Raw genomic sequence first — 24,030 nt, 5'->3', positions numbered from 1 at the left:
ACCTGAAATAAACGGGGCCAGAAGCAAACAAACAGGAGCCTGAACCGGGCTTAAGCTGTGAACTGAGCTGGACCAGAAACAAACAGGAGCCCAAACAAATGGGACCCATAAATGGAGCTGGGCCTAAACCAAATGGGGGCCCAAACCACTGACCTGGAGGCATGTAGGCCATGCCGGGAGCAGAGCCATGCACAGGGTACCCAGCTTCTTCCTGGGGCTCCTCTGTCCATCCATCTGTCTGTCCCTGCTCAAAGAGAGACGTGGGACAGTCGGAGCTCCCGACAGCGCCGCACAGCCTGGCCCAGAGAGCCCCAGAGCTGCTGGTCCTGCAAACCCTGCCTGCCTCCTGGGCATGGGCAGCTCTGCCTGGCCACTCACCGGCACTTTCGGCAGTGGCTGGCCAGTGCCACGTACCTGCATGGGAGGGAGAGATCAGGATGGGACACCAGAAACATCCCATTTCTCCCGGGGAGAGTGGGTGAGATCCAGGATCTGGCCAAAAAACCCATGCTGCAGCGGCACAAACGTAACAACCAGCAGCCACAGGGCCAGCAGCACACCAGTGCCTGTGGCATCTGGGCTGGTCACTGTTAGCTCACTCCTGCTGCCCCAAACATGCAGTACCAACATGCCTGACCCTGGCTGTCACCAGCAGGGCTGCAGGAGCTCGTGTGGATCCATGAAGTGGCCTCTGCTCCCACCACAGCACGTTTTGAGCTGAAAAAGAAGGTTTTCAGTCGAAGCAGGGCTTTGCACAGGGCCTGCAGCTGCCCCCAGCCCTGCCATGGCAGTGCCTGATGGTGCTGCATCCACCTGCAAGGATGATGTCAGGCAGGGCCAGCCAAGGGCTGAAGCCCAGTGGAAACCAGTTTGCCCCAGTAGTAGGTCCCACGCTTACCAGTGTGAGGTCTTCCAAGCTTCGGCAGAGCCAGCACTGGGCAGGAGGTTCTGCACTGCCCACAGCTGCCTGGGGAAAGAGCTGGGGATAAGAAACCAGCCTGTGCCAAGAGGAGGAAGGCTGGCAGCAGGAGGGGTCACCGGCCGCACCAGGAGACCCCCAGCCCTGCTGGGTCCCCGCTTCTCCCAGGTACCGTGTGGGAGACATGACGTGGAGCTCCCACAGCCAGTTGCCAGGTCATGCTTCAAGTCGGGGCTGATCCTATGGCTGAAATGGGGAGCTGCTGGGGACCCCCAGCATCACAGGGTCCTGGGAGGGGACGCCAGAGGGTAGGTGCTGAAAGCCACCGGTCCCTGCCCGGGCACCTACGGGGTGTCCCGCACCGCGGGTAGGGCAATGAACCGCTCACCCGTGGTTGGCAGGGCAGAACTCTGCGGCCACAGCAGCCGGGGTCCGGGGACAGCTCCCGCGGCCTGTCGGCAGGGCATAGGCCCGAGCTTCAGGCAGCGGCCAGTGCCGCCGCTCCCGCACCGGAGCCAGACGGCGGGGGAGAGGGAAGGGGTACGGCCGCGGTTCTCACCCGGTTTCCACAGCCCGGCTGCGGCCACCTCCTGCGGGGACCGCGAAAGCCGTCCCCGGGGTCGCCTCGGGGAGACAGGACAGCCGGGGCAGGCCCGCAGGCACCGGTGCCCGCTCGGCCCCTGAGAGGGGAGGCAGGGTGGCGGCACCGGGAGCAGCCGTGGTGGCCCGGCGGGACCCCCGGCAGCGCCCCCGGGACCCCGCGCCCGCTATCGCCGCGGCGGCGGCGCCCCCTGGCGGCAGCGGGGGATGTGAAGCCTCGGGAGCCGCCGTGCACCTGCCCCGGCGCGGCAGCGTCCCCTGGCAGTTACGGGGGTAACACGGCGCGGCGCCCCCTATCGGTTCCGATGCAGCACCGCAGCTCTCCGTTACCGGGGGGACTTTTCCACGCCCGGTTGGCCCGGCCAGGGCTGGGGGCTGTGCGGGACGGGGAAAGGCAGGGCCCCCGCTTGGGGGGGATAAGGCAGAATGGCGGGAAAACATCGCTGGGGAGAGGCTTTGGGGCCTGACCCCCCCCTGATGTGGGGGGCCTGTAAGGACCATGGCGACACGTGGACATCTTTCCGTCACCCCTTTATTCAAGCCATTGTAAATTTTAGCCCTCGCCCATTGAACCAGCCGGTGCTGCCGTCCGGGACCCGCCTGCAGGTACCTGGTGCTCCTGCAGAGAGAGAGCAGGTCTTTGGCCTCGGTGTCCCCCCAACAACATTGGGGGGTCTCCCATCACACCAGGCTTGGCCGCCCACACCCACCTTCACACGATGCCCGTCTCCAGCACGTCCTCACTTTTGGAAGGCAAATTCTTGTTCAACGTCTCCATCTCTTCTGCCTTTCTCTTCCTACGCTGCTTCCGACAGTGGCTGGAGTTAATTAGTAATTAAAAAGGGGAAAAACAAAAAGGTGGAATGAGGCATGGCAGCAGTGCTGCTCCTCCTCCACCCTCTGCTCTCCTCGTGCAGGAGCCATGCAGGCTGCAGTTTCCAGCCCCAAAGCGATGCCCCGCGCACCTCCCGGCACCCTCTGAGCCCGCATCCTGGCCAGGGCAGCCCACATCTGCCCGAAGCTGGCAGAGGTGGGCAGCATTCCCTCCTAATCCAGAGCTGCCCCTTCCCTTCCCACCCTGTGTCCCCCTCTCCACGTACTGACTGCAGAGGCAGGCGGAGATGATGAGGATGATGAGGGTGACGATGGCAGCGATCAAGGAGATGATCACGATCTGGCCCCGGTCGCCTCTCAGGTAGAAGATGTCCACCCTCTCACAGCGAGCCCCCGTGTAGCCTCGCTCGCATCTGCCCCGTGGCACAGGGAGGGTCCGAAACACTGCCATGGTCCCCGTGCCACCATCGTCCCGCTCGCCCAGGGCCGACGGGCACAGCACCCCCACCCTGTGCCACCACGTCCCTGCCACCAGTGACTTACACACAAGCTGGTGCGTTCTCAGCCACAAGGAAGCGGCATCTCCCTTTGACGCAGTAGTGACTGTACTCCTCTGGGCACCTGGAGAAGTGACCCTGCCGCCTCAACTGCGTCACGTTCCCTGGGGGTGACAAGGACAAAGAACCCCCCCCATGGGGGGTTACGCTTCTGCTCAGAGACAGCAGCATCCCGGGGTTGGTCCATCCCCACGGCAGGTCTGAGCGCGGCCAGCTGCACCGAGCTGCCAGCACATGTGTCCTTGGCCTTGGCGTCTCCCAGCTCAGTGGGTGCCACATGGCTATGCTAGACAAAACACCCTGCCCCTCCTCCACCCCGTCCCTCTCCCCCACAGTGCCCATCCGACACTGCCAGCTCCCTCGAGCATCCTCACCCCGGTGCCTTACCCGTGCAGCCTTTGGCCGTGTCGCAGGCCAACCCCTCTGTGCCATGGCTGGCGGTGACATTGGTGTCGGCACCCACGCAAGTGAAGAACGCCAAGCCTGGAACGCAGCGGAGGTGGCTCAGAGCAGGGGCCTGGCCACAGCCCCCACCCCCACCCCGGCATCACCGCCACCACCGCCCCACCGCAGCCGCAGGGAGGGACCAGCAAAGGGCTCCACAGCTGTGCCCATGGCCCCCCTTCCCTGCCAGCATCAGCTTTTCCCCAGGGATGAGGAGAAGCGAAAGCTGGTCCCCGCCTGCCTCCTCCGCCCACCAAACCAGGGGTCCAGCAGCCAGCGGGGCGGGTGTTGGGGGGCACAGCCCTGCCTGCCGGCAGCCAGCAGCTCCTATGCCCGGGGAGGGATCCCCAGGGATCCCCAGCTTGCTGCTTTGCCCTTTTTGAAGAGCCTGGGTTTCCGAGCTGGGAAAACCACAGCAGCCACAGGAGCGAGGAGATGGCCATGCTGCCAGTCAGCACCCACCAAAGCCCAGCTGTTCCCAGTGTGCGAGCGCTCAATCCCCATCACCACCATCGCTCACCGCTGCACCCGGGCTTGGGATACCTGGCATGAATCGAGCTGGGAAAGCGGCAGTCATACTCGCCGTGGCCACGGGACAAAGCCGAGGAGCCGAGGGCCAGCTCAGCCCTGGCACGCCACGGCGGCAGTAACCGGATCGCTGGCATACCAGCACTGACTCAGCACAGCCCGCTCCCAGCCTGGCCCTCCCCAGGGATTTACCCCGCTGGGTGGCACCCAGGGGAGCGGGGACAGGTCCTGCCTGATGGGGCAGGGTGCTGGGTGGCTCCCACGGTGGTGGCACGCTGAAGCCGGAGGGTGTTTTCACCCAGAGTGGGTGCACTTTGCAGCTCGGCCACATCAAGGCCTCCCGGAGAGAGGGAAGTTTGGGCAGCCAAGCCTGAGCAGCCTCATCCCCGGTATGCATTGTCCCACCCTGGCAGCAGCGGGGGGGGGGCTGCCTGGCCAAACCTCTGGTGTTCCCCTGTCTCACAGCAGAGCCGTTCCCAGCACACGCATCCCTCCTGGCTATATATAGCCACCGCCACGCTAACGACGTGCTTTGGGTAACAGAACTACAACCAAGCCAGGGCTGAAACTGCCGGGTCTTCGCCGGTGAGCATCCCCTCCCCAGCCCAAAGAGCCCGGTGGGGACAGACAGAGCCCACCGCCCGGTCTGGGCCAGGCAGCTGGGTGGGAGCTGCCCGGTGGGAGCCAGGGGATGAGCCACGGGGCGGCTGCCCCACTGGGAACCAGCTGCGGGCAGCAGGGACACACACATGGCGGTGCAGGGAGGGAGGCTGACTTCACCCCTGGTGACCGAGTTTGCAGCTCGGTACGGAAAGATCTCCACCAAGATGAGATCCCCACCCTTATTGCAACCAGATGCAGAGCTTTGGCATCCTCCGGGCTGGCAGCCCCTTGGCGAGGACCGCCCCGGCAGCACCGCCAGCTCAGGGGGTGTGGGGTGTGTGTGCCCCCTGACACCCAGATCTCAGTGCCCAGGAGCTGCAGGTGCAAACCACTTCATCCTTTTGATGCACGGAGAGCCCGGCTCTGCTATCTAAGGCTGCACCCTTTCCTGAGCAGCTGGAGATAACCCGGGGAAGCATCCCAAACACCGGATTATTTTGCCGTAACACCCTCTGTACTCCCTCGGGAAAGCCTGAAGTGCAGAACAACTTCCCAGGGCATTGCCCTGGCGTGATGGGCACCCCAGCCCCAAAACAGCTTGGCCACCCTTGCTTTCCTCCTCCCAGCACAGGTTTGGCAGGTTTTGCCGAGCACTGTCACCAGCCCTGCCAAAATGCCAAACCCGAACTGCTCCCCACAGAAGGGAAGCCCCCCCCCCCGAAAACACCCCGAGGGCTGCCGCTCTCTGCTGGGGGATGCTGCCAAGCCCGGCTGATAACCTGCAGTTATCTCCTGCCAGCCCGAGCAGGCAGCTGCCTGCTTTGCCCACTGCCCATGCACTATGGAACTAACACTGGGATGCTCACGCACTTGCTGAACAGGTACCGGCTCCCCCCTCCCTGGCATCCCCCCTCCCCAGCATGCCCCATCCGCAGCATCCGCCATCCCCAGTGCTGCCTAGGACGGCCAAACATAGGTGTTCAGGCATCTGTCAGCAGCGTCCCACCAACAGGTGGTAAAAGCATCCCAGCCCTGCTCCAGGGTCCAGCCAGGATACCCCAGCCCCATGCTGGCCCCATAGGGTCCAGGGATTCAGAGCCAAGGTGCCACGACAGAGAGGATGAGATGGTGGGGAGGAGCAGGATGGGACCTGGGGGCACATGGGGGAGCACTGGGATGGGTGCAGGGAAGCATGGGGGAGCACAGGGACAGGAGTGTGTAAATGTCAGGCTGGGCATGGGGGAAGGACTGGGATGGGATTGTCCAGGGGGGACAGGGAGTCACTGGGCTGGGACTGGAGAAAACACTAGGGTGGCCACGGTGAGCAGTGGGATGGGACAGGGGGAGCAGCGGGATGGGGTGGGACAGGAGGGATACAGGGGAGCAGCGGGATCAGAGTGGGGAGCAGTGGGATGGGATGGGACAGAGGGGATACAGGGGAGCAGCGGGATGGGACGGGACGGGGGATACAGGGGAGCAGCGGGATGGGATGGGACGGGGTAGATACAGGGGAGCAGTGGGATGGGACAGGGGAGCAGTAGGATGGGATGGGGGAGATACAGGGGAGCACCAGGATGGGACCGGGGGAGCACCGAGACGGGACGGGGAGGCAGGCGGGGGATCACCAGCTGGGACCGGGCAGCAGCGGGACCAGCCCGGGCCGGGACGGAGAGAGAAGGGGGCCGGGGGTGGCAGCGGGCAGGGCCGGGGGGGGCAGGGGGCGCAGCCCGGGACCCCCGTGCTTACCGGAGGCGAGGGCCAGGCAGAGCAGCAGGGTACCGGGGCCGCCGCCCGGGGCCGGGGCCGCCGCCGCCTCCTCCATGCGCGCCGCCGCCTGCCCGGTGCCCGGCGGCTGCGGGGCGGGACGGGGCGGCCGCTGCCAGCACCAGCGCCCTCCTCCGCCTCCTCCTCCTCCTCCACCGCCTCCGCCTGCCCGGCTCCCACCCCGCCGGACACAGCCCCCGGCGGTCTGAGGGTGCCCCCTGCCTCAGCCCCGCTCCCCCACGCGTATCCCACCCACGCGTGCCCCCTCCCCACGCATCAGCCACCCTGCCAGCGGCAGCGAGCGCAGCGGATGCCGAGCAGACAGGTGCCTTGCCCCAGCATCCCTGGGGATTCGGGGAGCCAGAGGGACCCCCCCCCATCTTGCTTTCCAGGCGGGGGTCCGGGCGTTCCCCTGCCCAAAGGGATAGTGGGTGAGCCTGGCCTCACCTCCCCAGAGCCATTTATCCCTGAGCAGCGTGTTACGGAAAGGGAAATTTATTCCTAGCGAGCTGCTATAAAACACCCTCCAAAGCCCTTAGCAGGCGATGACGGCAGCCACAAATTATTTTGTGAGGGGCTGTGCCTTGGCACAAGCCTCCTGCACGTTGGCCTTGGGGTGGGTATTTTGGCCTTGGGGTGGCTGGGACAGTGTTTCTGGTCCCCCAGGCGATGTCCTGAGGAGCAGAAGAGTCCTGTGGGGTTGAGGGTGTCCTCCAGGATGCTGGCATGTCACCTCCTGGCATCTGGGGATGCTCAGCAGGGATTCAGCGCCGGGAGCTGATGCTGTTCTGGCCCCAAGGAAAGCAAAAGGGCTTTACTGGGCAGAAAGGAGCGCAGGCAGGGAGGGGTGGCGGGGCTGCTGCCTGCTCGGGGGTGTTACAGGCATGAAATAAGGGGGTGGAGGGTTCTGAGGTGGGGGGAAATGAAAGACTGGAAAGAACGGGTGACCTCAAACCGCAAGCTGGCAGCTATTAATGCAGGTGCTGGCAGCCACCCAGCCATGCCGTTTGGCCACTGGCCAGGGTGCGAGCGAGCTTCCGTAGCCCTGGCAAGCCAAAAAACTCAGCTGCAAGCTCCAGCGTGCCGGTGCTGCAGACCCCTCGGCTCACGGCTACCCCAGCTCCCAGCTGGCCGCAGGGGGAGAGCCCAGCCCTGGCCCCCCAAAAGCAGACCATGGGTGCTAAACCATCAGAGCAATGTTGCAAAGCTCCAGTGGGGACAGCAGGGACCTGGGCGAGACTGAGAAGACTGGCAGCTGGCACCTGGGTGTGACATGGTGCCAGCTAAGAGAAGCTGGCTTCATCCTGGTGGGGCCGGCAAAAGCAAGGAGCTGGATGCTTGTGCCCACCAAAAGAAAATGGTTTCCCTTCAGCATCCTTCATATCTGGACAAAACTGGGGAGAAAAAGCATTTCAAAGGGATTTTAAAAGACCCTGGAGGTGTCACCAGAGGCAATGGGTTCCATTCTCCAGTAGGAGCAGGGAAGGACTGGCAGAAGGTATCTCCAAAAAGGCACCTTTTGCTGGCCCTGTGTCCTCTGCTCTCACTGTCACCATAAGTATCACACCTTCCCTGAGGGAGGCCCAGGGACCTGTGTGGCCAAGTGGGTGTCAACCCCAGATGTGGCCAGGCAGAGCTGGCCTTGCTGTGGTGACCACGTAGGTGTGGCCTTGCCAATGAGACCAGGCAGAGGTGGCCAGGCAGGTGTGGCCCTGCTGAGGTGTCCATGTTGATGGGTGCAAGTAGAGGTGGCTAAGCAGACATGGCCATGCTGATCAGACCAGGCAGATGTGGCCCTACTGGGGTGGCTATGCAGGGGTGACCATGCCAGTGAGACTAGGCAGAGGTGACCAGGCAGACGTGGCCAAACAGGTGTGACCATGCTGGTGAGATCAGGCAGGTGTGGCCCTGCTGAGGTGGCTGTGCAGAGGTGACCATGCCAGATGAGACCAGACAGTGGTGACCATGCTGATGAGACCAGGCAGAGGTGACCATGCTGAGATGTCCATGTTGATGGGTGCAAGTAGAGATGGCCATGCAGATGAGACCAGGCAGATGTGACTAGGCAGGTATGGCCCTACTGAGGTGGCTGTGCAGAGGTAACCATGCCAATGAGACCAGGCAGAGGTGACCATACTGATGAGAGCAGGCAGGGATGACCATGCAGGTGGACACCTCAGCAGAGTCACATGTTGATGAGTGCAGGCAGAGATGGCCATGCTGGTGAGACCAGGCAGGTGTGACTCTACTGAGGTGGCTGTGCAGGGGTGACCATGCCAATGAGACCAGGCAGGTATGGCTCTACTGAGGTGGCTGTGCAGAGGTGGCCATGCCAATGAGACCAGGTAGTGGTTACCATGCTGATGAGACCAGGCAGAGGTGACCCATGCTGAGGTGTCCATGTTGATGGGTGCAAGCAGAGGTGACCATGCCAATGAGACCAGGTAGGGGTGGCCATGCTGATGAGACCAGACAGAGGTAGCCAGCAGATGGCAGCTGGAGCCCAAGGATGCCTGGCAGGGGCCTTCAAGGCTCACACAACCCAGCCCTTGGCACCCCAGCACCCCACCCAGGCAGGGGGTTCGCACCCAGCACCACGGCGGGGAGTGGTGGCTGTGCCCTGCCCTGCCCTCTCCTCGGAAACCTCCTGCTCATGGGAACACGCAGCACCTTCTGCAAAAGAAAGTAAAAAAAAAGGGTGGGAGACCAGGGGCAGGGAAATTGCCACACGGTTCCCATGGCACCAAGTTCCCGCAGGATAACAGCATTATTTTTCTTCCTCCTAAGCTGAGAAAAGGTTTCAAGGAGACCTGTGATGCTGATGCTGCCCGACGTACAGCAAGGCAGCCGGTATCCTGGCCGCTCCAGAAATGCCAGCAGACTTGGAATTTGTGTCCTGCTGTTTTAGGCCCAGGGCCAGGATCCATCCCGAGAAACTGCCACATGATGCGACAGAATAGATGGCTGCATAACCCTGTTAAAGACAGCCTGGCCGCGGCCTGGGCTTGCTGACATCCTTGTCCATCATGAGCCTGCAAAAGCCTGGAGAAGATGAGCTTGGCCTGAGAACATTCCATCCGCAGCAAAGCGCTTTCCAGAAGGAAAGGCATAAAAAATGGCACTTGTATCTTGCTGTGCCACAGGCATCTCCTGGCTGGGTGCTTCGGGCACCGGGAGCTGCTTTTAGGGAGTCGTTCGTGCCGTGGAAAGGCAGGGCGCTGGCTGCCTGTGTCCCCTTGATGCATGTACCTGGGGTGCCCCCCGGACCCCCTGATGTGATGCTGAGCAGTGAGGGCAGGCAGCGCAACCCCATCCAGCCATGGCAGGAGGGGGCCTCTGTCCCCCAACCCCCGAGAGCAGAGGGATGCCCTGGCAAGGTGCATTAATTTCTTTACAACCGTTAAGTTGTACCCAGGCAGGAGCCGGCGTGGCCCTGGGAAGGCACGGGGCACAGCGGGCACCCGAGCACCCCGCTCCGTGATGCTCCGGTGCGGTGCTCAGCACCCAGCCCCGCTGCTGGGGGCCCAGTTGCCCCCCCCCGGGCAGGCACCCAGCCCCAGTGCCCCCCACCCCGGGGCAGGCACCCAGCCCCAGCGGCCCCCCCAGCCCCTCGCCGCTGCCGCAGCCGCCCCTCCCGCCGGTGCCCGGTGCCGGCAGGTGCCGCTGTCCGCCCGGGGCCGCTGCCGGAGCGGGGCGGCGGCGGGGGCCGGAGCGGGGCCGGCCGGGGCGTCCCTCCCGCCGCGGCTGCCAGCGCCGCCGGCACCATGGGCTGCTGCTGCCGCCTCCTCCTCGCCCTCCTCCTCCTCCCGGCAGGTAAGCGCCCACCGCTGCACCGGGCTGGGGGGCGGGGGGCGGGTGGGGTGTGTACCGGTACCGGGGAGCCCCGCGGGTGGGCTGGGAGCCGTGCGTGGGGGTGGGAGGGCAGACCCCCCCCCTTGCCGGGGACAGCCCGGCTCCCTGGCGGCAGAGGCAGGATGCCCGGGGACAGGCTCCACACAGCCGGCACCCCCACTGCTCCCAACCGCAGCCCCGACACCCGTGGGGCCAGGCGAGAGGGGCTCTGCCCCTCTTTTCCTCGACCCCTGCCCCACAGAGGGGTCCTTGGCTGGCCTGAAGCCGGGGTGCAGCAGGACAACTTCAGGGGACCGCCAGCATCTCCTTGGTGGCAGCCCCCCACCGGGGCTGGCACAACCCCCCCAGCCTCGCACCCCCCTTCCCAGCACGGTCACTGCTTTGAAGCAGCTTTTATCGCTCGCCCCAGCCTTGAGCAGATGCTTCTGCACACCCAGCGCCTGGTGCTTTTCCAACCAGCCAAAGGCATCTCCCTCCACCTGCCCCCCGGCAATTTCATGCCCCCATTTCATAGAAACGCCCCGATTTGACATTTTTCCCCCCACTGCAACAGTCAGAGGAGACAGTTCGGTCCCCGGCCAGCCCAACAGTGAGGACTTTCAAATGACAGCAGGCACAGGTTATCCCTCTGTCCAAGCTGGGTTTTTAATAAACACCACAAAGAGCTGCTTGATCAGAAACATGAAAAGCACACTTGCATAACCAAGCGACGGGGACGTGCGCAAGGAAAAACACACTGGGCAAAGCTGCTGTGAAACTGCCACCAGCATGCAGCAGCGCGAGGGGCAAGGCTGGGCGAGGTTTTGAGCTCCCTGTGGAAACCCACAGCCAGCAGCCGTGGTCCCACACCGGCAGCTGGGGAGGTCACATCTGTGGGGACAGCAAAGCATCATCCTGGACCACATCACCTTGTGGGAGACCTTCCCCTGTTCAGTGACCCCACTGGTGCAAGAGGAGGGAGAACCAGCTAAATCCTTCTCCTTGGGAAGGGGGAGTTTGCCAATATGCTCTTCTTTCTGTACTTTCCAAACAAGCGCATTTGGGAGGGATGGGGATGAACCTACATTTTGCTCCGCAGGGATGCTGGGGATGCTGCTCACCTCCTTTGCGGGCTTCTGCCTGGCCCCGATTCAGCTGCCGCCTTGGCGAGCGGCTCCAGAGCAGCCAGCCGCTGCTGGGAGTCAGCCCTCAGCCACTTTGGGGTTGGGAGGCGGGTTTTTCCCAGTGCCTGGGCCAAACCCAAAGCTGTTCCCACGACCATCCCTCTCTAAAGCACCAATGCTTGGCAGAAAAGCCAGGAAATATGTCCCTGGAGTATAGTCCCGCAGCTCTCGGGCTGCTCCCAAACACCCCCAAAGCCCCAGATCTTTCGGGTAACTTTCTACAACTTTTTCGTCCCATCAAAATAACACTTAAAGATATGTATTTATCACCCATGAGGAAAAAAAAAAAAAAAAAGCATGATTTAAATACGTTTCAAGCTCATTCTTTGGGGCTTAGTGATAAAGAGGTCGTCACTGGGTAGGAGTAATACAGGGCTGAGCTTTGCCTGGCCACATAATGAAATAATGGCAACTTGCACAAGGAAGTTTTTATCCTGTTATTACTTCTTACTCGGGATGTAAATTCAAACCTGCTTTGCTTTCCTGAAGTGATGCCCAGCCCCATACGCACACCTGGTCGCTGCAGCCCCAAGCCTGCTCTCCCCTATAGCAATTCACCCTGCTCCAGTGGCTGAGGCATTTTAACGTCCCTGCAAAAGGGACCTTTCAGCTTTAAAGGCTTTGGGTGCTTCTGCAAGGAGCTTCCAGGGGGGAAAAGCTGCTTTTTGGGGGCACCACAGGCTATTTTCAGCACTCCTGGCCCCACTCACCTCTACGTGAGCTGGAGCACAGGGGAGATGGGTAGTTAATTATTCACTCCCAGCCTAAACAAGCAAGCAACAGCTTCAGCTTCTAATCCCAAAGGATGCTCAAACCCCCCTCTGCTGAACCCAACTGCTTCCCCTCCTGGGGCAGGCTGGGATGGGGCTGGTGCATGTTTAAAGCTGCACCTAGAAGCTGTAATTAGCAGCCAGCCAGGAAAATTAACTGGTGTGTGTTCACTTGGGCAGAACTGCTGTTTGCAACACACCTGGGCAGCTCAAGAGCCATATCAAAGATATCTGCCCGGGAAAATGCATTTTGAGGGGGTCCTAGCCCAACTGCACAGGCAGGTCTCTCTGCCAGCCTCCCAGCCCAAGGAACTGACACGGCTCCTCCTCTGGTGGTGCAACATCCCAGGGAAATAAGCACAGCATACGCATATTTGCACATTTCAGAAATATAACATGTGATATCTAAAGTATTTTTTTATTTATATCAAGCAAAAATAATTTTAGGAAGAAGCTGGTGCTGCAAACTATTGCTCTTAATAAGGGCAGAAGGCGGCACCAAGAGGAACAGTTCCCACGCTGCCCAGCAGCCTCCTTAGGCCCAGCAATCGGCTAAAGCCACCAAGGCAGGTGACTGCCTGCCAGCACACCCCACCCCAAGGGGGACAGAGGGCCCTGCCAGTCAGGGGTTCTCCAGGAACACAGAGGCCTTCCACCCCAGGTCCTCAGCAGAGACCTCTGGCTGCATGGGTTGACCCGTAGCCACAGGTTGCTTTGTCACTCAGCAGGAGAAAAACCTCTGAAGGCTCCTCTTCACCTTCTTCTCTGCTATAATATCATTGCAACTTCAGGATCAAGTGCTTCATGAGTTGAATAATTAAGCAACACTTAGCTTTGTGGAGGGAAACATCATGTTTTCTTTGCACAGAGGGTGGTGTGGCCACCCAGCCCTGCAGCTGCTGTGAAGGGTAGGTTTGCTGGGCAACCAACAGCCCTTGTTGCTGGGCTTGGCCATGCCGGGAGATGGTTGCCTGAGAAGGACTTGGTCACTCACCCCAGGCAAGGAAGAGCTGGTCATAGGGACCATGCAACATGCAGGCAACTGTCTTTATTTTAAAAGTCAGCATTAGCATTTTTCTCTGGGAAGAGCGGTGACTGCAGGATGGTGAAGCTGTCCACCTGGTTCCTCAAGAGCCATCTGCTTGCAACAGCTTTCCTCAGGGTTTGAAGAGTGTGCAAGAGTGAGTCAGGGCTCCTCCGCACTGGCTCCTTACTCCCATGCAATAGGAGCAGCATCTGCTGCTCCCAAACCAGGTTGTGACCCACCAGCCAGCAAAGACCTCACCTGGAGCCTCTCCTCTCCGGCTTGCCCAAAGCCCCCGCCTTGACGCGTTTGGGCGTGGGGATTTTGCTCTTGCCTTTCACAAGAGGCAGGCCAGGCATCCGCAGGAGATGCTGGTACAGCCCCTACATCCAGGGGGTTGATACAAGTGGATTTGCTCAGTAGCAACTCTCTGGTGGAGGGCTGCATCCTCAAGGAGGGCTGCCAAGAGACATCCCCAGGGTGCCCTGGCCAGCTGCATGTTTGGGACAGCCTCTCCCTCAGGGATGGGGCCTCTGGATGGCGAGGGACACGTGGAGACAGCACAAAGATTTCCATTGCCACGCTGTTCCTCTTAGCTATGGAAAGCTTTAGGCTTCAGAGCAATTAGACCTAGACCACTTAACGACCATGCAAAACCAATCACACAGGAAGCCAGTACAGCTCAGCAGTAAATCAGAGCAACTGCTAATTTATTTGGTCTGACAGCCTTGGCTTCTTTACGCCATTATCAGATAGCTTTGCCTTTTACCTGTTGATGTTTCTGGCCCCTGGTGTTCTCACTTGGGTTCTTCCTCCTCTCACAACCGGTTTTATACCCTCACCCACACAACCTGCCATCGGAAAGCTGGTAACAGCAGGAGCCAAGCAAGCAGCAGTGCATCACCCAGGGGTGGTTCTGCTAGTATTAGAGGTCACCAGCATGCACATGCAGTGCCGGAGTTTGCTACAGACCTGGAGCCACCACGGTGGCCCTGGTTTACTTATGGAAGCTTGACAGCAGCCAGACATGTCCCCAGGATTTACCATTTCCCGGTACTAACCCTGCTGGATGTTCCCTCTGGGATGGCGTGGAAAGCTCGTTGGTCTGCAGAGCTGCCCCTAGACCACCCCATCATCCTTATTTCTTGGGGATAACACGGCAGGGCTCTGCAACAGTGCCCTAGAAGCACAGAGGCAGAAGTTCAAAGCCCAAGACAACGACCACATCCTCCCTCTTACTTCTGCCATACCAGTACAGAGCTCAATCAGAGCCTTGTTTACTGCAGCCAGGGCCCTCCAACCAGCGAGGAGGGAGGTGAACACCAAAGCCTAAATTACATAGCGACAGAAAAGGTGAGGCAGCCCAGTGCTGAACAGCTTGAAAAACAAGTTGAACCCAAAGCAAAAACCAGTTTTATTTAGCCTCAGCCACAACAAGGAGACCTTTTGCCGTCCACAGTCAGATGCTAGCAGTTCTATTGCTAAGAAGCAACAGCACAATCGCACCTGAGCACGAACAAGGGGGAAGGGAACTGCAGAATAACAGCACAAGGTATGGGAATCCCCAGCTACAGAAACCAAAGCCAAGCCAACAAGGTCATGAACAGGAAGTCCTCACCCTATATTTAAACATAAATTGTTTTACCGCTCTGCATCATTTAACCTGGTAATAAACCAACGCATACTGCAGGACCAGAGCAGGCAGGGATGCTCTATCATCATTACACGGTGAGAAGCAGCATAAGAAATGACCTGTAGAAGGTCAAAGAAGATTGTGCACCATCAAACACATCATCCAGAGTGAGCCACACCAGCTTACCTTAGCCTTTAGGGTCCAGTTACTCCTCTAAAAACGTTGAAAGAGAACCTCACTCCATGCACATGCTTTCCTCCCCTAATACCATCATTTATAAATCATCATCCATAACGCTTTTCCCAGCAAAACTGTGCAGAAAGGACACAGCTCCAGCCACCAGCTTTTATGCTGGAGCCCCAGCTGCGCTAACAGCCCCTGAGCACCCCAACAAGCCTCTCCTGGGACCCCCCACCCACGCACCCTCTGCCCACAGGGTCAGGACCTTCACTGAAACTCAGGCTTCAGCTTTTTGTCTTAGCTGTCTGGGGGTGGTGGTGTACATACACACATACACACAGGCTGTATATCCCTGTAGTGCCGGGTGGTACTTAGACCTGTGTTGTGTGTAAGTTGTCTCTAACCTGTTCATCTTTAACATTCTGATGCTGCTTCTAATTATCTCCTGTGTTGACCCCAGACAATGTATTTCCTTATCTTGAGCAGAGGATGAGGCTGTATCAGCATCCTTCTTTGCCTACTCTGCCTAGATCTTGTGGGTCTATGGTGAAATTAATATGGAATTTTGCTTTAAGGAGTAGTATGGTCCTTAGTCTATAGCTTAGGTGTGGCCTTAGTCATATGCCTTTGTTAGTGCCTGCCCCAGAAGCAGCTGCTGAGCTGGCACGGAAAGTGGTACCTGACCTTGCTGCACCAGCACAGCATGCTGTGGGTGCTCCACAGACCTTCTGGTTGCAGTGGCTTAGTCTCCTTCTGTTGCTTTCTCTTGTTCAGAAAGGGTGGTTTGGTTCCTCGTGCAAGTACAGTCAGGGCAAGCTGCTGGGAGGGAGGCAAAAATAATATTCATGGTGCAGAAACTTTTATTATCCCTGAGACCTCGGCTGCTAGAGGAGCATCACCTCCTGCAGCTGGGGTACGGGTGCCTTAGTTAATTCAGGCTGAGAGTAGGCATGTGGCGTGTGGGTGAGGTCATGTGGACCTTCTGGTAGTTACATCAGATGTGATGAGTCATAAAGTGAAGCTCGTTAAAAGCTCCATCTCTGCTTTATCAGTGGATGTTTGTTTGCTGTGGCACGGCTGCTCCATCTGATGTCATTCACTTGGGCTGGAGATGTTCCCTTGGTTTTTATGCCCTCTTTCAGCTGGCAGAACAATTTAAAAGGTTGCTGCAATTGCTTCTGGAGTACCTCAGAAATGCATTGCTGGGGAGGCTGCCAGCCAGGTCCGGCAGCTGCTTCCCGAGCAGAGCACGAGTGTTCAACTCCTGCCAGGGTGAGACCCCCACCTCTGTGGTGCTCACAGAAGCCAGAAGAGCACGCAGGTAGCAGAAGGAGGTAACCCATCAGGTGGGAGCGTCATGCCTTGGGGTGGCAGGTGATCAGGGTTAGTAATCCCTAAGAGTGAGATATTTGAATTATAGGGGTTTGGGTTTTTCTTTTTCTTGGCTGTTTCCCATACTCCTAGGGAAGGCAAACTAGAAGGACATTTGGAAGCTCCTGTGGGGTGGCAAAGTGTGACACCGCTGTTTTCCTTGTCCTGGCAGTCCCCTGCCCGTCTGCTCTGAGCTGGATTCTAGCAGGGTGCTCAACTGCCTTAAGTGAATTAGATGGGCAAATTCCTCAGGGCTGAGCTATCCTCAGTATCCTTTCACAGCTAACATCCTTCGGTCCCTCTGACAAACCCGTGTTTGAAGATTTTTTTTAGCCTTTGAAGTCATGTGGTCCTAAAAGAAGTTTTCTAGTGGTTTTTTTTTTTTGTCCCTTATTCCAGCGCACTGCTCTGGTTCCTGCTCACAGCTGCAACTCCTACAGACCAGGTGCTGGTAAAAGAAGAAAACCCCCACCTTGGCTTTTCTTTTCCTTTCTGGATGTGTTGGTAGAGGACTGGGCTTGCTGGGTGCTCTTCTGGCCACCCAGCTCTGCGGGGACAGGCAGCACCCACCTGTGGGGCAGCCTGTCCAGGAGCTGGGCGCAGTGGCGTGAGGATGCGTGGAGCTATCAGCCAAGGGGGTCCTCAGCCATGTCCTTTTTGTCCCCCTCATCCTAACCCGGTTCAGAAGCAGCCTGCGTTGCCTCCAGGATCCCAGCTGGGCTTTTGCTGTTGTGCGCAGGGGCACAGCCTGTACGTGGGGGAGGTGATGTTCTGTGGGTGAGAGCCGGGTCCCAGATAACCTGATGGAGATGGTGGCTCGGGGGGAGGAACAAGAGCATAGCAGAGGGCTGGCACAGGCAGGGCTTGCTAGCGGAGGTTAATGCAGCCCAATCGACCTGGAAACCAAAGCTTGGCTGGCAAAGATGCTGCAGGAGCAGGGGGAGATGGGGAAAGTGAGCTGCCTTCAGCTGCACTTGCTCCCTTGGGAAATGTTCCTGTGACCTGTGACCTGCTTGGCTGGGAGCGCTCAGCCAGCGGCCAAGGATTGTTCCTGCAGCCGGTTTTGGCTCGCCCTCTGAATGTATACCCTTTAGATATTATCAGAAACTTCCTGACTCATCCCAGCTGGCAGTATCGCCAGCTTTTGAAGGTCCCTGTTGGTTTGCCTCCAAAGTTCAAGCAGATCGTGAGCTCTGCTGACCCCAAAGCACAAGCAAGCAATGTGGGGTGCCAGGGTGGCTTTGCAGAGAGGTGGCAAGCTGCCTGTGTCCCAGAGAGACTGGAAGCACCTACATTCAGAGAGGTAATAAACTGTCCAGGTGCTACCAGCCCTGGGATGCTTCTGCTGTGCTTGATGGGAAGTGCGACATGCTATGGGCTGCAGGCTCTGCTATGTGTTGAAGTGGCACATCTGAGCCAAGGCGTGATGGAGAAAGGGTTATTTTACCGAAATACGTGGGTGTTGCACCCTGATCTGAAGAGCACCAAGGGTGAATGGATGCTCAGTTGGGGTTTCAGCATTTCCAGTGCCCTCGGTTTCCACATAGCAGCTGATTTCTGCCCTGGATTAGCCATCTCCAGTGCAAACCTCTTAAAACACCCAAGTGTTGTGCTCAGGGCATGCATGAGCTGTGAGCTCCTTTTGGCAATGCCATGTCAGGTCAGCTGGGCACCTCCCTCACATTGCTGCTGACTGGTGTAGATTGGGGCAGGGGGGGAAATAAGCCCAACATCTGAGGTCAGAAGTGCTGGGCCAGAGTACCTGGGTTCTTCACTCATGCCTTGATATCTACTTGTATTGCTGATACGCCTTTCCACCCATGCATCTCCAGAGCAGACCCTCTGCTCTCTGGCAGAGACCTCTTGCAGAAGGCTCATGGTGTTAAATCTTTGAGAAAGACTCTGTTGCCCGATGTTCCTCATGAATCCAGCCAGGGATTTCATGTCCCACCCTTGGCCATGAAAACCAGCGGGCTGTGCTGTCCTGAGCTTGTGGGTGATGGCACCTTTGGCTCCTGTGATGGGGGAGGTTGTGGGCTAACGTGCTCGAAGTGGCACTTGTACCTTCTTTCTTTTAAAAAAGGCGATGCAGTTTCAGCAGCCTCCCTTCTTTGTACTCTGCCACTCAAACAAGCGTGTTGGGAAGACTGTATGGGGATACTCCAACCTGGTCAAGAAAGGGCAAGGGGAGGTGCCGGTGTAAAAGTGAAAAGGGCACAAATCAACCACATGAACCTCATTATCATTAAAGAGGCAGGCTCTTGCATCTTGTTTCTGGCCACTGCAAGTGATGCACCAAATGGTGCGGGTCCCTGGAGGGTGCTCTGGTGCTCTGGACATCCCACCCCACTGGCATGGGACCTGCCACTTGCTGCCTGTGGTCCATCAGCCTGGAGAGCTATGCAAGAGTATGGAGCAGCACAGGGGGGAATATCTGGTTTTATGGCGTTTTAGTGTCTGAACTGATCGAGGGAGCCACCAGCCTCTGCAGGAGAAAGGGAATGGGATGCATGGGGACACATCAGGTTTGCCGGATGGAGCCAGTGCTGTGGGCGGGCTTTGTCCTGGGGAGATGCTGTGGGTGAAGCCAAGCTGTGAAAACCAGTGCGTTCATCCGAACTAGCGGCTTTTCAGCTGAGGATTATGACAGTATTGCAGCTCAAGTTCACATGCCAGTAACTCCCAGGTATTCACCAGGAAGCCTGAGATGTAAACATCTTGGGATGAGGAAACCTCAGAGCGCCCTGTTGACGGCAGAAGCTTTGTAGGAGCCTGGTATGTTTTGAAAAGCTGGGAAGGAGGAGATGGGATGTCTGGGTGCTTCCCCGCTGCTGTGGCAGGGCTGGCTATGGAAACCATAGGTGCTGAGCTAGGTGGCTTGTTTGGTAACCAGACTCCAGCTTATCATCCATCTCCTCTTCCTTATCCCAAGGTCTATCTGCCTTGCGCCTCAGCAGACAGAGAGCCTGAGGAGCATGAAAGTTCAGAGGCATCTCCAGGTGCCTGTTGCTGGGAGAAGAGCACCCATGGCCTCAGTCCCACCTCCTAGACCTTCCTGCCTGGGAAATGGGGTCCACCACAGCAGTATCTACCGTGCCAGGGGGAAAAAATCCTCTGGGTCAAGCATCCCATGGACTTGTGCTCCTAAATGCCTTGGGCTTTAGTAGAAGCCTCCCAGAGCTGGCTTTGAACCCCTGGCCAAGCATGTTAGCAGTGTCTAAACAGAAAATGCCTTCATGACGGATGTGCTGTGCACCCAGCACTTGCTGCAGCCAGCTGGAGGTCCTCAGCTGAGATGTCCCTTCTGCTGTCCTCCTCCACTGAAGGCGTGCAGCCTGAGCAAAGCTGTAGTAGACACCACCAGTCTTCTGTTTACCCTGGCAGCTGAAAACACCCCACACCACCGGTTGGTGAGTCCCTGCTCACCACTGCTTCATCCCACCATTTTTGCACGCGGGTGGTCTTTTCATCTCTCCTTCAGTGTGAGGTGCTGTCCGTGCCCTGGGAGCCTTGTGGCTCTCCTGGGCGCTCAGCAGTGAGGGGCTTTGCTGGAGGAACCCTGTGTTGCACAGCCCTTGCTCCCAAATGTGAGTCCTTCCTGTGCCACTGCTCCTTGGTGCAGCTTTACGCACAATGAAGAGTTGTGTGGTGGGCCAGCAACAGCTCTGTCCCATCTGCACCCATCTCTGGTGCAGGTCTGGTCCTTCCTTGCTCCCTTGGGTGTCACCTCCATGGGTGGCATTTCAGTTAGATGTTGAAGGGACAGCATTAGCTTGGTGGGTGGCTTGGTGATGGGGAGAGAACCTTTATGTACCCACCTGCAATGCCCATACGGTCTGCAAGCTCTGCTCACAAAGACCTACCATGATAGGCATCTGTGCTCTCCGTGTTCTTGTTTCTCACCTAGGTTAGCACCAAACTCCTGTCTCTGGAACAGAAGTGGGAGTTTGGCTTCAGGATTCCCACAAAACCGGCATTTTCCTAAGGTTTTTTTGTCCTCAGCACTCACAGAATTAGTTCATTGCGGCTTGTTTGTACTGGAGCAAGTCCTTGTTCTTCCCTGTGCTGGGCTTGTGATGTTCTGGGGGTGTAAATAAATGAATGCATGAGAATAAAAATCCATCCCGATGTCACTTAGTGTTGGCATGCTCCTCCCTTGGCCCAGTTGTGCTGAGGGATCTTGCTGCTGGTGCTGGCCCAGTGCAGAGTTTAGCCCTAGAGAGCAGAAGGGGCTGGCGGGGGAGAGAAGAAAAGCCCTAGCAGCCTGCTGATGGGGACAGGGGAAAAAATGACTCATCTGCATGCTAAGAAATGGAGACAAATGAATGAATGCACAAGGAAACGGGGGGAGAGGAGAAAGAGGCATCTTGTGTTATCATTCCCAGCTGCACGGTGGTGGTTGCTGCCGAGGAGGAGCTTGCTCCCCTGCTGCTTTGCTGGCTGCTGGGAGGAGATGCTGGGAAGATGGAGGGGGTGTTTGGGGACAGGGGGTATCCCAGCCTTGGGAAAAAAAGCTGTTGACCCATGCCAGGGCAACCGGTCTGGTTTAAACCTCACCTCTAGCTACGTATATATATTTCCCATCTCTTCATTTCAGATGGCTCTCAGCATTTTAAAAACGATAAACTTATTCCCAGCTTCATTCCCAAACCCCAAGTTGCCCCAAGGATGTCCCCATTATTAATTCCTCTTTGTCTTGCTCCTAGGACTGGGTGATGAACCTACAGCATCACTCCTCACCCCTGCCAGGCCCCCCTTCCCCTCCGAGGGGATCCCAGCGGGGCCGGGCTCCAGGGATGCAGCTGTCCCCACGCCAACTCCTGGCCAGCCCTCGCTGCTCACGTCCACGGGACCTGCTGGAGATGGGACATCTTCTGGGCTGGCAGAGGGAGATGGCCACAATGCCACATCAGTGGCAGCACTGTCCCCTGCTTCTGCTTCTGTCACTGTGAGCTATGCCACCACATCCACCATCACCGCAGCAGACAGCCCACCCGTAGCTTCCAACCCCAGCTTGGTGCCACCAACCTTGGAGACAGCCCCAGGTCTTCGGACAGCAAATACCGCCAGCTTGGCAGGAGGCAGGGTGGATTTGGGGACAACTCCCAGCCCCAGTGGTACAGCTGCATCCTCCTCTTCCTCCTCTTCCCTCTCCACCGACGACCTGTACTCATCCCCTGGGACGGTCTTGTCCCCACCACCTGTCCTCATGAGCTCTGGCACCACCCAGCCACCGGCACTGCCCAAGGATGTCCCTTCCTGGGGGACGCTGGCCATGGCATCAGGCCTGGCCGTGGAGCTGACATCCCCCCCAGTGACTGCAACAAGCCCTCCTGCAGCCGAGGCCACGGCCACTGGCAAAACCACCCTCTCCACTGGCATCACCATGGAAGAGGTCCCACGCGCCTTGAGCGCAGGTGAGCACCACTGCTCTCCATATGCATTTGTAGAAATAATGTCAACCTCAAGGTGCTTAGATAAGAGGGGAAGACCCCCCAGATGGGAAGGGAAGAGGTAGGCAGCTTTCTGAGAGCACCATTCAGCAAAAGCTGAGCTTCCCTGGAGAAGCCTGCACCATCTGTTCCACCAGTGGAGACAGAGAGTCCTAGATCCCAAACCTCAGTTGCCCGGAGGCGTGAATAAAATCCTTAGCTGTAAATTTGAGCTGAAACATTTAAGGATGAGAGGAAACAAGTGCCTGGATGGTGGGTGCAGCCTGAGCTAGGAAGATGTAGGTTTTGCTTCTCCCTCCTGGAGACCTCATTAAGCTGATACCAGCTTTCTCCTGTCCTCTTCTGCAAGCTCAGGTAGCTCCGAAGTGCTTCATAAGGCCAGAAAAGGGAGGGATCTGGAGGTTTTTCTGGCCTTGGCTCAGCACTAAATGCTGCCTGGTGCTGAGAGAGCATCAAGGAGCCAGCCCATAGTCCGCAAGCAAAGCCCAGCTATGGTTTATCCCCAGTCCTCCTGCCCTGCCTTTACGGGAAGGGGGTTGTTACAAACAATATAGGGATGCCCAGCATCCTCCGGAGGAGCTTTGGGAAGCGGTGAGGGAATATTCCCCCCAGGCAGAGACGGCTGGTACAGGTGTACCAGGACAGGCCGGGGTGTGGGGCTGAGACTGGGGGGGCTGAGTGCTGCCCTTTCTGTTGGACCCTCTGCAGGGAGCATCGTGGCCATAACTGTGACGGTCATCGTGGTGGTGGTGCTGGTTTTCGGGGCAGCAGCGTACCTCAAGATCAGGTAAGGCTGTTTTGGGGGCAGGGTCCTTGAGCTGTGCCCCACACCTCACCCCCCCACCTCCCCGAGGCTGCAGCCCCTCTCACCACCTCAAGGGTGATGCTCAGGGGCAAAGCCCTGGGGAAATGCTGTCCCCAAGCCTGGCAGGGTGGTGTGCAGACCCCAGCAAGGTTGTATTTTCTACCGCGTTATATTGAAAAGCAGAATTTTTCTCCCTCGTTTTACAACAGCCTCACTCAAATGCCAGAGACGCTGTTCAGCATAGTCATAACCAGTAATTATCCCTAGGGCAAGCTGCTACCACGGGTCTCACCGTGACTTCGACAATAAACAGCAGCAAGGCCCAGTGCTGAGCATCTTTAATGAGGCTTTGCCAACAACTAAGACGAGCAAAGGTCTCGTTTTTAATTCCTTGACATGTCCCAGTGTGGTTTAATAGGGGCAAAATCCTGCCTGGGCTTATTTGCTGTCCTGATGCTTCCTGCTAAAATATCCCAAACCTAGTACATGCTTTTTTTTTTTTTGCCTTTTTTTTTTTCTTCACCCCACAGTAAAATAAGTCATAAAGCACCAAAGCAAGCAGTAATGCCGGGTGGTTTGCTTTCCTCTGGCAGGCACTCCTCCTACGGCAGGCTTTTGGATGACCACGACTACGGCTCCTGGGGCAACTACAACAACCCCCTCTATGACGACTCCTAGCAGGGATGAGGAGGAAAAAAATAATAATAAATTCCTTAATTTATAACCGCTTCTGCAGCAGAGCATCCGCTGTTGAGGAGATGCCTGGGCACTGAGCCACCGCTGCAGGCAGGATCATGGTGGGTCCGGTGGATGACAGGCAACTGGAGGGCGGGCGGGTGTGCAGCACCCACAATAAACCTGAATTTTGGCCTTTGCGTAGGAAATTCTGGGTCCTGGGACATGTCGGCCACTTGGTTTGTAGGCAAGGGAACCCAAATTCCCCAGGGGGAAGGGTGGGGGGAGGATGGAGGTTCAGCCAGTGCCATGGCATCCTTTGAAATGCCTCTGCCCCACGGCTCGGGGGGGACACAGTGGGTGCTGAGCCAGGACCAGCAGTGTGCAGCAGTCTCCCGTGCTTTCACATGCCCCTTCCTCCAAAATCACCTCCCTCCATCACCCCACTACAAAATCCCTTGCCTTGCCAGGGGCCACGAGCAGTTACGGGGCTGCTCCATTGCTGCTCCCTTGCTTTTCCTGCAGGTGCTTCTGTGCAGAAGCTCGTAGTTTCATTTTTTTCCATTTAATTGTGTTTTTTTCCCTCCAAACGCAGCCTGGGAGCCTGTGGGAAGATGCATTGACCACCCACACTCCTGGGTCGAGAGGTGCCCCATTTCACACATGTGGGTGCTTGCTCTGCAGCTTTATTTTTAAAACTTGGCTGCTAAAACACAGCAACGTGGGTTTTTTCATCCCCAATTTCTGCATTCAGCTACTAGAAGCAGAGGGGTGGCTGACGGCAGGGTTGGTTTGGGGAGGGGATGCTCACGCTGGCCCACATCCCCCTGCTCAGCCACTTCTGCCTCTGGCTAA

General features: G+C 58.0%; 2 protein-coding genes across 3 annotated transcripts; one reads left to right on the top strand and one right to left on the bottom strand.

Moving 5' to 3' along the window:
* Positions 1 to 2,033: 2,033 nt before the first annotated feature.
* Positions 2,034 to 7,882, bottom strand: BTC (betacellulin). Of its 2 annotated transcripts, XM_080373721.1 has the most exons (6): positions 6,232 to 7,877; positions 3,298 to 3,393; positions 2,897 to 3,014; positions 2,620 to 2,766; positions 2,230 to 2,337; positions 2,034 to 2,138 (listed from the first exon to the last, which is right to left on the bottom strand). In XM_080373721.1, the coding sequence occupies exons 1-5, from the start codon at positions 6,305 to 6,307 to the stop codon at positions 2,232 to 2,234; spliced, it is 543 nt and encodes a 180-aa protein (XP_080229847.1). In that variant the 5' UTR covers positions 6,308 to 7,877; the 3' UTR covers positions 2,034 to 2,138; positions 2,230 to 2,231. The 2 variants fall into 2 exon arrangements, with proteins under 2 accessions (XP_080229847.1, XP_080229848.1); XM_080373722.1 differs by lacking the exon at positions 3,298 to 3,393 and having other exon boundaries at positions 6,232 to 7,882.
* Positions 7,883 to 9,906: 2,024 nt separating this feature from the next.
* PARM1 (prostate androgen-regulated mucin-like protein 1) lies at positions 9,907 to 23,384 on the top strand. Its single transcript, XM_080373715.1, has 4 exons — positions 9,907 to 10,062; positions 20,949 to 21,659; positions 22,404 to 22,482; positions 23,094 to 23,384. The coding sequence occupies exons 1-4, from the start codon at positions 10,014 to 10,016 to the stop codon at positions 23,176 to 23,178; spliced, it is 924 nt and encodes a 307-aa protein (XP_080229841.1). The 5' UTR covers positions 9,907 to 10,013; the 3' UTR covers positions 23,179 to 23,384.
* The last annotated feature ends 646 nt before the right edge of the window (positions 23,385 to 24,030 follow it).

The sequence above is a fragment of the Falco punctatus genome (assembly GCF_963210335.1).
Source record: "Falco punctatus genome assembly, chromosome: 1".
Taxonomy (NCBI): Eukaryota; Metazoa; Chordata; class Aves; order Falconiformes; family Falconidae; genus Falco; species Falco punctatus.
Note: the sequence above shows the minus strand (reverse complement) of the source record. Positions and strands in the feature narration are given on the sequence as shown.

Excerpts from the sequence above, each read along its gene's own strand:
- BTC (XM_080373721.1), bottom strand. The coding sequence starts at position 6,307 with ATGGAGGAGGCGGCGGCGGCCCCGGCCCCGGGCGGCGGCCCCGGTACC. Across the intron at positions 3,394-6,231 it reads CTGCCTGGCCCTCGCCTCCG|GCTTGGCGTTCTTCACTTGC; the intron begins GTAAGCACGGGG and ends GCTGCGTTCCAG. Across the intron at positions 2,767-2,896 it reads GAGAACGCACCAGCTTGTGT|ATGCGAGCGAGGCTACACGG; the intron begins GTAAGTCACTGG and ends GCCACGGGGCAG.
- PARM1 (XM_080373715.1), top strand. The coding sequence starts at position 10,014 with ATGGGCTGCTGCTGCCGCCTCCTCCTCGCCCTCCTCCTCCTCCCGGCA. Across the intron at positions 10,063-20,948 it reads CCTCCTCCTCCTCCCGGCAG|GACTGGGTGATGAACCTACA; the intron begins GTAAGCGCCCAC and ends TCTTGCTCCTAG. Across the intron at positions 21,660-22,403 it reads CCCACGCGCCTTGAGCGCAG|GGAGCATCGTGGCCATAACT; the intron begins GTGAGCACCACT and ends GACCCTCTGCAG.